This window comes from Lytechinus variegatus, chromosome 17, assembly GCF_018143015.1.
Source record: "Lytechinus variegatus isolate NC3 chromosome 17, Lvar_3.0, whole genome shotgun sequence".
Taxonomy (NCBI): Eukaryota; Metazoa; Echinodermata; class Echinoidea; order Temnopleuroida; family Toxopneustidae; genus Lytechinus; species Lytechinus variegatus.
In genome coordinates this window covers 1,355,892-1,370,066 of record NC_054756.1, presented here as the reverse complement: position 1 = coordinate 1,370,066, position 14,175 = coordinate 1,355,892, and the positions used below count along the sequence as shown (strand labels likewise).

General features: G+C 37.0%; 1 protein-coding gene across 1 annotated transcript; it reads left to right on the top strand.

The window, feature by feature from the left end:
- The first annotated feature begins 1,189 nt into the window (after window positions 1-1,189).
- LOC121431450 lies at window positions 1,190-9,848 on the top strand. The gene is made up of 5 exons (XM_041629023.1): window positions 1,190-1,498; window positions 3,068-3,223; window positions 5,958-6,205; window positions 7,854-7,953; window positions 8,691-9,848. Exons 1-5 carry the CDS (start codon window positions 1,426-1,428, stop codon window positions 9,845-9,847), a joined length of 1,734 nt encoding a protein of 577 aa, XP_041484957.1. The 5' UTR covers window positions 1,190-1,425; the 3' UTR covers window position 9,848.
- Window positions 9,849-14,175: the final 4,327 nt, after the last annotated feature.

The following is a 14,175-nucleotide window of genomic DNA, read 5'->3' as shown; positions in this document are numbered from 1 at the left end:
GCCGCTGGCTGCACAGAGATCGGTTGATGATCTCGCGGCGAATTCGAGATCGCCCGGGCGATACGGTCTGAAGAGACCATGGGATGGGGAAGGAAAATGCCAGGTTTTTTTTTTTCGTGGGGCGCGCCTCCTGCAACCACGCAAAAACACTGAGACTAGGGGTAATTAAAGGGTGTTGAAACCAATTATGAATGTTGCCATCTCTAAAAAGTGTTCATATTTGCTCAATTTGTCGCCGATTTCATATTACAGTCCTACGTACTGTGTCTTACTTGTGCTAGAATTATGATTTCTTGAAAAAAATACACCAACTGATTCTAAATTGATATTGAATCATAATAAACAATTTCGCATGCTTTTATTTTGATTATGAGTTTAGGTACAAAATTCAGCGATGGCAACATGTTGCATGTACATATTATCAAGTCCAAGAATTGTGGTTACATTTGCCGCCCGACGAAAATTCCCAATTTTAGCGGCCATCCAAAAACATATCAATACAATATGCGTAATCAACCCCAAGACTTTCGATTTCGGCAAAAGTACTTAATAACCCATTTGATAACTTATATTCGATTACCACTTTCCTTAGACATCGAAAGAATTATTTATTTTCGAGTATTTGAAAGTTTCATTTTCATTTAATTGCAATTTCTTACGATGTCATTTCCTGCTTATTAAATTTCGAGCTTTACTTGTATACGTATTTGAGACATCTGGAAACAACTAATTCATTCAATTTAAATGACAAAATTATTCTTTAAAAGCCTGATGAGGTTTTAATGATTGTGTGATATAATCGTTTAAAATCATCCATGAAAATGAATTATTTTTTATTAAAAAGCAAATGGAGATGTACAAAGTAATAACTCTTATTCGCTTGCCCACACAATAATCTAGCTTTGATTTTTTTTCGTGAAATTTGCTGGCTGTAGGGCCTACTATGGCTTTACATCTAGGCAATTACACCAAAACACCATACAAAGTATATCAACGTTGGAAGAAAGATGTAAACGACAGAGAGAGAGAGAGAGAGAGAGACAGAGAGAGAGGGGGAGGGGGACAGTGTCATAATAGTACATTATATAAAAATCAATTTGCGTTCCACTTTTAAGAGTTGTGCCCATGCGCAGTGTTTGAACGAAAGGAAAAATAACCAGTGGGAGATCTTGCAAAAATACATGTATCGAGGGAGATGGTAATCTGTTGTTCCTGCGACTGGAAACAAATAGTGAATCAATTTAGATGAAGCTTGAGATTGTTTTTGAGAGTATAAATTCTCGACCACACCCTGAAGGATATAGGTTATTGTTGGGTAGGGGCGACATTTGATCTTCAAACGTGCATCAGTTTGATTTCCGCCATCTCTTTTCGCAGATTTTGGGATAAGTTTTACTATCTGGAGAGGGTTGATAACAAAACAGCATGGTTTCTCAAAAGATTGCAAGTGTTATTACAGCGTTTACTTTTATACTTCAACATTATTACACCTTGGGAAGTAAGTATATAACAGACGTTTAGTATAGAGGAAATATTATCAAATGCTTCAGGATGTATGCAACAGTAACTATGATAGCGCCCATGATGGCGCAGATGGCTGTGATGTTATCAATTCAACAAATACTCGAAACGAAATAATACTTATTTCCTCCAACTTTATACTTTATTCCAAATCACATCATGGCTTTAAAATATTGATTTTTGAACTGCAGATGAATAAACCATATTTAATTGTATGGAATGTCAATCACTAATCATGAGGCAGTTTTTAGCGATTTAAAAAAAAAGCAACGGTAAAATAAGTACATTTGTCTGTATACTCGTTTCGGTGCAGCGTCCAGTGCGTATCAGTAGCGATCCAGCTCGGGGCAAATCAGGCCCGTGCCCCCCCCCATTTAGATTTTGAGAGGCACCAATCTTTTTTAGGGGAATTTGTCATGTGTACGGACAATTTTTTATGCTTGTCAAATTTTTCCTTTAAGAAAATGATTTTCCATTTTTTTTTATGAAAACCTTTTTTTTTGGCTGCTTGTTATGTATCCTCTACAAGCCCACCCCTCTAAATCCGCCCTTGAGCTCACGAATAATTCATTAGCTTGCCCTTCTTCCATATCGACTGTTCGCCCCGTCGGGTGAATGCTCTTATCTGCTTGTATGTTAACAAAATATGATGAAGATGTTGTTCACGGGGATGAAAGTCATAGGAATAATAATCATACTTAATAATAATATTGATAGTGATAGGGCATATTCAACGATTACGACAATGATGGTGATAACGATATTGCGTACTACGATGATGATGGTCTCAATAATATCAAAATAGCTACCTAGGATCGAAGAAATGAACAAACTGACCAGTTCAGTATGTTTGTATTGGAATAGGCCCCATTGTAGGGAGAGTAATCATCGATATGAATTAAAGGTCAAGTCCACCCCAGGAAAATGCTGACTTAAATAGAGAAAAATCAAACTAGCATAATGCTGAAAATTTCATCAAAATCGAATGTAAAATAAGAAAGTTATGACATTTTAAAGTTTCACACAACAGTGATTTGCACTATAGGTGACTCAGTCGATGATGTCCATCACTCACTATTTCTTTTGTTGTTTGAATTATACAATATATCATTTTTTATCGATTTTACAATAAGGACCAACTTGACTGAACCATATAGTATTAAACAATGCTAATGCCAATTGTTCAGGGAGGAATTAATCGTTTTATCATTTGACAATGAGGAGAAAATTAGAATATTTCATGTATCATATTAAAAAAATACAAAAGAAATAGTGAGTGGATGACCTCATTGTCTCCTCATTTGCATACCAGCCAGGATGTGCATATCACTGTTTGTGAAATTTAGCGAAACTCTGAAATGTCGTAACTTTCTTATTTTACATCTGATTTTGATGAAATTTTCAGCGTTATGTTGGATTTTTTCTCTTTTTATTCAAATCAACTTTTGTTGAGGTGGACTTGTCCTTTAAAGAATCTCAAAGAAAGGTTACATGTTTCGTGAAGATAAGTAATCGGAAATGTTTGTGTTTTTATTGACTTTAACAGCCGGCTTTTCATGTGATTTTGGTACTCTCGATTCTAATACACACCGAGGCCTTAGCGATTGTGACGTCATACACCCCAATGGTAAAAAATGGCACGTTATCAGTGGAGCTGAATACTCTAGCCTTTATTGGCTCGACACTACATGGAAAAGGAATGGTGAGAATGAAAGATAAAAATAAAATAATAAATAAAATGAAAACGAAAATATATAATGTGAGTCAGTCGCGCATAGTTTGGAAAAGAATTTTCTCTTCAATCCAATATAATTCATCCCAGAAAAATGAAACCGAGAATGAATGAGGATTTATCAAAACTAAATCCTAAAACACAACAAAACAATGAAATATCAATGTAAAGCTTAGAGTATACCTGTCACGAGCGAAACTGCTCTAATTAAATTATTAATCTACAGGCTACTTAAACACCCTGAATAAAAGACCAAAGGATATTCAAGATATAAATGAAGTGATCAATTTAATGTCACAAAATATAATAAGTTATTTACATTGAATCGTTGAGAACATAAGTATATTGGCAAACAGATATTCAATAAAATCTTTGCTCATGACGACGGTCTCCTGCGTTCTGAAATTGAATTAAATAATATTTTTCATATACTTTTTTTATATTCAGAAAGAGATCGTAAATGATACGTGTGTCTAAAATGTATATACATGTAATTGTAAAATCTATGTAATAATTGATTATGTTGTATTATGTTGAACATGTTGAACGCAGAAATAAATTTCAAGCAAACAAACAAATATAGAAATCATAAAAAGGCATATATGCATAAGAGAGGGAGTATAATCATTATTGATTGATAGTCCCAAGTTTATGAAAGGAGATCGATCTGAAAATAGGCCTTTAAATTATGTTACCAAAAGTCTTGGAAAGTTTATCGACTGCTTGATCAAACCTTAATCGGTTAATGTGGAGTTCGAAAACAGAGGAGATCGACAAACCACGACGACTACGAAGGTGCCGATGATCAACGACGAAGAAGAACAATTATGGAACGATGACGAACGTGACTGACGTCATCAGCGAAGACCCGTGTCCTTGACGAACGAAGAACCAGAGTTGAGTTGAAGCTCTTACTACGAAGAATTACGGTCGAGTCCGACGAACAGTAGCTTCGGCTGACTAAAGTGAGTCATTCCCATCGAATGACATTGTGACTCATGACCTTGACATAGAGGGTAGGTGCTACCCTGACCTACGTTGACTCTACATTGACCCTAGGTTGACAAAATGAGCAGAATATATATGTAAATCTATCTTTCTTTCTGAAAACAGACATGCCATATTAAGCATAAGAATTGTACTAATATTAACCAAACGTTACTTACAATTCGGCATTGAGTAGAAAGGAACCTGCCTGCACTGGGTAGGGTGGCACACGCCCTTTTCCTTGGTTAGGAAACATCCAAAATTGGACCTTCTCCAAAATCAAAAGTAAGAGTCAGCTGGCTTGGCTTTTCTTGCCAGCACACCAAACAGAAATATGTAACACAAACTGTTATTAAACTATAGTGTACTTATTATGACAACCCAGGCTGTTGAAATACCAGGCAACCTATCATGCCTACAGTTTAGTTACTAAGGTAGGCAGTCCACATCTGTACATGGAGTTTAACAAAAGAGTTTAACAAAACATGGACTTTAACATGTTTAACAAAAGGGTTATCTAATTTTGAATAAGATCCTACAATACCGTTTCATATGGTATGACTTATATGGTTCCACACTTGTTTATTTTTATTTGTGATTAAGTAATGATAAATGAAAGATAATTATCAATTTAGATTTCTTGTGGTACGCACTGTATATATAAACCTTTTAATGACACCCTTTGTTATTTAATGTAGTCTGCTATATAATCGTAATGATACAAATAAGCAATTACATAATCAACTGGAGTGACTTGGCTGAATAACATGAGCAAAATGACTTAGACTGGGCTATTTCGACGCCTAAGAAGACGGGGGGGGGGGGGGTGATTCAGCCACCCCCCTTATGATCTCGGCCGTCGATCGCGCGATCGCGACGAAAATTGGCACACGCGTTACCCATGGCATTATCTACAAAACTATAACATCAAATTCTGCAGAAAATCTCATGTCTCATTAATTATGCTAATTTATGCGTAAAATCCTAAGTTTGCTCTAATTAATAGAATAATGCCCCTGAATGCTAATTTTTATTTCACATACTCTAGATAGGCATCTGATCAAATTTATTCAAAAAAAATTTCAACATCACACTTACTTTCTTATGTTTTCTATTGTTTTCTAAATTTCTTATGCATTTCTTTGTTTTCCACTTTTTGTTTTATATTGTTTTTTCAATGGAAATTGTTGGGGACTTTATTTTGACCATTAAAAAGATTAAATTAATTGATTTTTAGCAGTAAAAAGAAAAATAATGATACATTTATGAATTTTGGCTAAAAACACTATTTGCATTGGATTTGTACACAAATTCACGTTTTTGAGTAATTTTGGGTCTGCATGCACTTACAAAATGTTGCGTAATTTCGGAATCGCGTACCCGGGGGTCACAATTTTGGTTTCAAAAGTTGCGCGAGACTTGAAAGTAAAAAGTCGGCGAGCGACGCGGTCAAAAGATTTCTCGTGGCGGATTTATCGCGAAAAAGTCGAGGGGGGGGGGGTTTATCAGCCCCCCAGTCTTTTTAGGGTTAAGAATGGGTTTGATAAAAAGAGGAAATTTTCAAGCTGCTTGATTATCCGCTCTCTGCACGATTTCTGAACAAGACACCACCCTCCCACTCTTTTCACTCACCAAGCTAACAATTAATCTATATAGTTAATGATTAAAAATTGTTCCTCCATAAACAACTAAATTATGACCCCTTTTTTAACCACAGGTGGGTTTTACCTCACTTGGACCAGAGACCCAAATGGCAGGTCCATATTCAGATTGCCTAATTATCAGATGACCAAACCATTTGCAACGCTTTCATTCTACTATAAATTCTTTGGCGAGGGGCAAAGCAGAATGAGAGTTAGACTCTGCGATGACGTCATATTCGACGTAACTGACAAGGAAGAACGATGGTTCGAATCACCAGATCTTGAGATATGTTGCTACGAGGAGGGCTGGAATCGACCAGATGTAGGTGGAAAAGTTATACAAATTTTAATGTTTGTTCACCTTATCCTAAACCTAACATTAAAACCTAATGCAACTCTAATCCAAGGGGGATCCACACTTTATAAGCTTTGCTTTTTAGTGGATCCCCTCATTTCCATTTATGCTCTTTTATACTGTTTTTCTGTTTTACGAAGTAAGAATGCCCTATAAAATCGTACTTGATTTGTATTGCTTTATATTGCTTTGTATTATGTTTTGAATGGAAATGAAATAAAAGAATTAAAAAAAAATTGAATAATCCTATTATCTTAAATCCCGGAGCAGTTGTCGAATGAGCAAATGTCGTTTCACCCCCCACATGGCCAAGGTAATGAGATGATTGTATTGGAATGTCGACGTCATATCAGCGAAAGTTCAGACAAGTTTAAAAAATAAATTAATCAATAAACAAACAAACACTATGCTTTTCACTATTCTGAGCCGATATGGATTCATTTCTAATCGTTCAAATTTAGAGTGTATGTACATCAAAACGGAAACTAGGCCTACTTCACATAATTTCGATGATTCGATTCCGTCTTTACAGCGAACGAGGATATTGTAAACTCTGATTTATGATCTTAATGACTGATTATATGGGAAGCGGGACACTTCAAAACTGTGCTTGCATGCTCAATACGTTTTCTGATTTCATTGAACTACTGTGGTGAAGAAAAATCTTATTCCTCCTTATTAGGCTCATTGTTTGGAAGTAAATAAATAGAATGTTAATAGAAGGAAACAGCGTTTTACGGTCATATGTTCAATGATTGCTGCAATGTTTAATTATTACATCAGGAACGAACAAGAACTAGTTCATATAAAAGGGATACTCCGGGCTTTCAAAAATAATGTGAAAATTAATAGAACACAACGCAAAAAATTCCATCAAAATCTGATTAAAAATAACAAAGTTATTGAATTTGAAAGTTCAGAAGTATATTGTGCAAAGAGTAATGCATGTCGGTATGAATAATTATTAGGTGGGCTGTTGATGTCGCATCCATACCCTTTTTTTAATGTTATTACTTGAAATCATACTTGTTTGCTTTTTCATACATGATGTTATGTCTCCCTTCTATGTAATAAGTTGTAGCAATAGATATATAATGCACTGAATCAGTTGTCAATCTAATCACTGGGAGATTGGGGGGGGGGGGGGGTAAAGCCGGTCTCCCTTGTGAGATGCACAATTAAACTTTGTAATGTAAAAATGCCGTTTAACATGTTAAAACAGAAGTGCGCCTCCTTTTGAAAGTGAAGACCCCTTTTTTTTGCTTATTGCTTGTCAAATTTTTCGTCAAGAAAATGCCCCCTCCCTTTTTTGAAAATCCTGGATCTGCCCCCAATTCCAATATTCTTGATTCCTGGAGAAAAAAAATAAACCTAATTTCCTATAATGAAATACAATCATCGAAATCACCGATTTGCTCAATGAATATTCATGAAGGCATGCCTAGAACTGTTTCACCTGAATAATGCAAATCTTTAAAATACCATAACTTTGTTAATCGTTGTTCGACTTTGATCAAACTTCTGGCGCTTTGTTTGTTTGATTTTTCTTTATATATTGAAATCGTACTTTCAGTCTGGATTATCTCTTTTAAAACCTCTTTTCTTTATCCCTTAGATATCATTCGAAGTAGAATGGACACCACAATCCGGAAGAGTAGGTATCGATTCCATCACTGTAACCAGTATGACACGAACAGACATAAACTACGATAATGGTGTGTAACGATAATCATCTTTTATTCAATTTTTGTTTATCTTTTAGTCAATCATGTATTGAACAGGGGTTGAGTGTGTTTATTCAGGATATGAAAGATAGTTTCAAATCTATTGACTAATACTATAATGTATTACAACGTTGAATGGTTTCTCAACCATGTCAACGTTATAAACCTTAAGTGATGACCCCCCTCCTCGTGCAACATAAAATTTCATAGATCCTTTTGAGTGTGAACAATTAAGAGTGAAAACTTCAGATGATAATGATTATAGGTCTTATATTCGAAATCCATTTCAGCAAATTTTTGTGAGGGACAAATATTGATATTGAATTACATAACTCATTCAATCTTATATATAGTTCTCGTAAACAATTTTTTATTCAAGGAAACCTAGCAAGTGAAAGAGGGCTCAGGAGAGTGTGGGGGCCCACATTCATTGATCACATTCAATAAGTTTGATTTTATTTATTGTTTCTTTGTTGCGCTGAGCTCCTACTAATTTTGTTGGCTTATTTCAATTCATTAGTAACCAAACATTCATTCACCATTCCGTAATATAGGAATATAGGTTTAGAAAATTAAATGAGTGTTCAAAATCTATCCATGTCTGTCTTTGGTGAGATTCTGACTTTTTAATCGTATTTGTAACACAATGATTCGTATATTCTTTTTGTTAAAAAAATATATATTTAGATTTTGTGAGTTTTCTTCCTGATTTCTTTTATAACATTAAGATGGAGCTAGTTGCAAGGTCCACACAACGAGTTCACCCTCAACCACTCCCCTTCTGACCACTGCAAATACTACAACATATCCCAAAGATGCAAGCGGTAGGATATCGACTACAATGAATTCCTCAGCGCTGTCGTCCCATTCTTCTCTTTATACACATGAGAAAACTACCACATCTTATATCAGGGTCTCGGATCATTCAATATTAGCTACCGATTCGCGTATTTTCGAGGGAAAAGACGATATAAGCTTTTTTGATTTCCTAGAGAACTTTCCAATCAATCTTGCTTTCTATGTTCCAATTGGCTCTTTGGTGCTGGTAATTACCCTGTGCGGAATATATATCTGCGGTTGCAGACGCCGAAGGAAGTCAGATCAACAGAAAAGTAATTTAGATACACTTGCGAATTGTCAAGAGCAGGGGCAGGATTCATCAGCTCCATACCAGACATTCCACGCCATGAAGAAACCGTCAGAGACACCTAAGAAGAAGTCAAATGTGGACCCACGTTCCAGCAGCGATGACAGTCAATGTTATATTGAACGGAGCCTCAAGAGACGTTTAGGGTTATCGGAAGAATATAGAAACAATAGGCCTAGGGTTTTAGCAGGAGGAACAGGGAAAAACGCGGCTCTCTACAATACAAAGCCAAATTTGCCACTTACGAAATCTTCCACTGGACCAACGGGAATGATTCGAGCTCCAATTCAAACACCAACAGTCATGTTCGCTTGCCTCAAGCCCAAAGAATACCGTAACCATGGTAACTACTTCGCAAAGGAGAGTTTCCATCAGCCTCCAGAGGTCCCCAGCATCCCACAGCAGGGCAACCTCCTAGAATCGACCAAACGAGAGTCTCGCCCAGGAGAGTGCAGCACTCAGCAATACGATCAAAGGCAAATCCAGGACTACTATGATATGTCGGAGGTTGTACGGCCCATCATGCCTACCATGATCCCCCGAGAGATGGCGGGCTTCGTTGGTTTGCCCTCAGGTGAAGGAGATTTATCTTCACCAGATAATGATGAATACCAGAATATTACCATGATGACGAAAAGCAAAGACAAGTTGATTACAGACATGGAATCTGAAGACAGTCGAATTTATGAAAATGCCGGCAAAGTGCATGAGGAATGCGGAATCTATATCGAGTTTTGAATACTAGTTATTAAGGCGTGGGCGAATTCAACGATAGGTAAATTAAAAGGTTGAACCTGTTGGCGGTCAGAGCAATTTCCTTTTCTATTGTTACCAGAGGCTTAAACTCAGAATCTACATACTCTAAGTAACAAATATGGATGTATTTAGGTACTTTTCGTGAGTTTGGGTGAATATGATATTATTATACTATGCCATTGAATGGACTCGAACCTACGATCTACGACAGACATACACATCACTATATGAGACAACGCGCTTCCTTTCACAGAGAACATAAAATCTCACACGACTTTAAGATGATGTCTCTGCGAACCGAAAATTGAATTGCATTCAAAAGGGTTGTGTACTTCTGATGACATATGAAAGTGGGATAAGGGAGGTGAGAGCGAAGGCATGGTAATATGGACAATAGAGAGGAAGGGGGGGGGGTAGATAGATAGATAGAGAGAGAGAGAAAGAGAGAGTATGCAAATGAGTAACGTCACCTACACACTATTTATTATTTATTTTGTACTTTGGCGCTTAGTTTCAGGGTATGACAGATTCTACTAGTGTAGAATAGTATAAGTATAGTCTAAGATTTTTTTTTTCTCTGAAGACAATGAAAATACTTGATAATCTGTACTAGAGTATTGTCATGTTGGTTACATGAGAAGTTAACCAGGTGAAACGTTATCTAAAAGCAAAGCAAACAAACAAACAAACGAACAAACAAAAAAGAAATCATATGCACACCCTTAAAACATGTAGCTCGAAGCTAACGGAGTCCGGATTGAGATTATGTACAGCATCAATGCGCGGTTCATAGAACTATAACATTACTATAGCAATAAGAAACTCTTGTTTTTAATGTCTTACTTAATTGATCATAAAGATTTGAAATGATCTGTTCGAAAAATGGTTATTACCTTTCAGTTTCATTTGATTTACCCTTAATTAAATTCCTTGTAGGCTCAAAAGAGTTATTTCGTTATCTGCACGCAACTGCATCGATCCCATGTCTGTGTCCAAAGACAGCTGAACTGACAAGACGACAAAGTCTCACAATTTATAGTTTGAGTGCATCGTTGACATCCAAATAAAAGCATTACACCTTGGTCTAAAAAACAAGAGTAGTTCAATAAGAATGGCCTCTGGATGGATACGCAATATTTTAAACTATGATGCAGATTTGGGCGGCATCTTATTCCTCTGTTTGGGAGTCAGTACTGGGGTTGGTATAACGTTTGTGTCACTTCTTCCGTTAGGACCGGACACACCATCCTATCAACGAGATGTGCTTTATATGACCGGAAAGTTTAGCCTTTCTGTGATTACATTTATCATTATTGTTCAGTTGGTCCGACTCTCCATGAACAAGGTCAAGAATCATCAAAACCAGACAGTATTCTGGCCCATGCGATGTAACCATTGTGCAGCCATACTGTCCTCAAGGATATCTTCCTTTTCTCCTGACGTCCGAAGGCTAAATGTGCCAGGGTGCATCCTTCACGAAAACCCTGCTGGCCGAAGTACTCGGCGATCCACTGGAAGACAGATCCAAGTACCCTCTACCACTGTACAAACCTCCGGTCAATCCGATACTTTACAGGTCTTGGAAAGTTCATCGAATCCAGTAGACCCTTCTGCAGAGAATATTCAGATAACTTCAAGACCTCATTCACATGAAACAAGTGCCAGTTCAGTTGACGACGACCACCTATCTCTCAACACGGCTCTGAAAGAATACACACGCAGTAAAAGGAATACATCTTTCTTAAAGATATATGGTGTGTTACTTATTTTCACGTCACTCTGCGTTGCTTTAGACTTGGTTTCCAGTATGGCATGTTTCTTCAAAGGAAGTGACATCAGTAGGAGTTCAATGATTGCATCGAGTATTCAAAGCGTGATATTTATCACTTTGATTCCAGCCACAATGCTGTTCGCTTTGAACTACTATGATGCTGTGTTTTCTACAACTACCGAAAATAATTTTCACCATGGTGTTATTTTTGGCGGGAGCGTCGTGGATTTCTGTTTTCAAGATAGCTACCCCAGTCAGTGAACTTCTGGAGGCTCCATACAGTCTACCGGAAGGACCGTGCGGATTGAATGGAACTCTAGCGAAAATACAGCAGAAGGCAGTTCTCATGTTGACACCATTTAACACAGAATGTGCCATCATTGCTTTCTGTATCTTGTGGCACATGTGGGCATCGTTTGTGCCTAGACATCTGCTTTGTCTCACCGTGGGACAAACACCTGAATGGAATATCTTTCAAGGTGATAGCTTCATTGGGCTCATCAAGAAGGTTTTTGCTAGTTGCAAAGCTTGCGTGATTCATCGTGGAATCGACCAAAACCCATCTGTGCATTCATCAATCCAAGATCTAAGTAAGTGCCTGCGGAAGGCCTGGATGCTCTCAACTCTGTTTTCCATAGTATATTTCTTACTCATTACTTGTATTGATCTGTTCGACCCTTTCAAAGAGCACCGACAATACAAAGTAGAAACAATGTGGACCATAGATATCATATTCATTCTTTCCTTTCTTTATTCTTCATATGCATCAGACATACGTTTCACGAAATTCACAGGAAACGTTCACATCGTTTTCCCATAGAAAGGTCGAGCTGCATGACCTTTTGCTCCTGCTGTGCTCTTGCGGAATTTTCTGTCACTTGATAATGCGGCTTTCAGCTGGCTGTGGGGTCCTCCTCAGTGATTATCCAGCTTTTAAAGCGATATCTGTCTTTGAGATCATCTATTCTCTGGCGATTACCCTCCTGATCTGGAAGACGACAGCCTTCCTACTGCAAGTGCAAAGAATTCGCATGGCAAACGTTTGCGAGATAAAGTGGGTTTTGGTTTGTCTCATATACGTATCAGTATCCAACGGAACTCGTTGGCTCTTCGAGAGCATCACCGATAACAGATGGCAGATACTGTGTGCATTCTACGGCGAGACAGCAGGAAATGTCATCGGTGCTCTTCTTGAACCTTTTGTCACCCTGTATGGACTTCATGCGGCTATGATAGCTTACGAAGCTTACAAGTCTATTCTGCAAGATGCAAGTCGCCAATACGCATCCGCAGACCAGTCATTTTAACATGTTTAATACCCGATCGAAACAATTCTTTTAAATATGTTGTTGTGGATCCTTGTTATTCGGTAAATCATCTCTAAGTAATGACCGGTCAATAGAACAAGTCATGGGTACCAGCTAGTCAATAGCAAATTTGCCTGTTAGCTAAAAAGAATGACTGGTCACATGATATATTTCAGCCAATCATTTGATAAGAATCCATATTACCCTGTTATAAATTGCGATTACCATTACCCGTAATCCCGGGTATCCTGAATATTCCTTGGTCGGAACGCATTGAGTGTGTTGAGTGTCCTGCATGAGGCCTACACTCCTTGATACAAAGACCCTTGTTTATCATATTTATTTGGGATTGAAAACATGAAAAAGATGATGGTGATTTGATCTCTATATTGTTGGTAGGAGTAGTGTAAAATATTAGAAGGAAATTGTACATTATTGTAGTGTATTATACATGTATTATGAGATATTCAAATGTCTGCATCCCGGAAGAGGATGTATCTTGGATGAGGATGCACAGTACTGTATATATATATATATATACATGTATATATGTACATGTAGCTTCCGTCTTGAGAGGTCAGGTTAGCTGGGGAGTACTTGTCTGGATAATGAGTAAAAATCGTGTCCAATCATGGATAGGTCCATGATCCAATGCACGCATTTTAATCTGAATGTGTTTATACTACTGACTGTCTGAGAACATTATGTTCTCCCACCAAGATGCATATTGAGACCAAATATAGAAAACATGATTTTTGGCTATGAAAATTAAGAATGCCACAAATTGCCTTTTTATACAGTACAAATGTATATTGGCGTATATCTCAGATAAAGAAAAGCTTTTTCTGCTTTCATTTGGAAAACGGATTGAAGAGTAAGTTTACTTCTTGTTATCCACAGATGTGTTTGTAATAAGTTTCTCGTAAACATTATATCGACGGAAATGGAAAAATGTGCAATGAAAGGACGCAAACGGTCGAGTATGGACAACAGGCATGATTATTTATTTTAGTGTTGATGTTTGTTTAGAAAGTAGCTAAAGTCCCGTTTATCAAATCGCATTAAACTTTGAAAAATAATCAAAGTTTACTTTAACACGGACGTATATATTTTCCTGTAGTATGTCAATCTGTATATAATGCATTTAATGATATTAATAGTAATAATAATTATAATTATACTTGCTTATATAGCGCTTAACACTTACTTTGTCAGAAGTCTCTAAGCGCTCT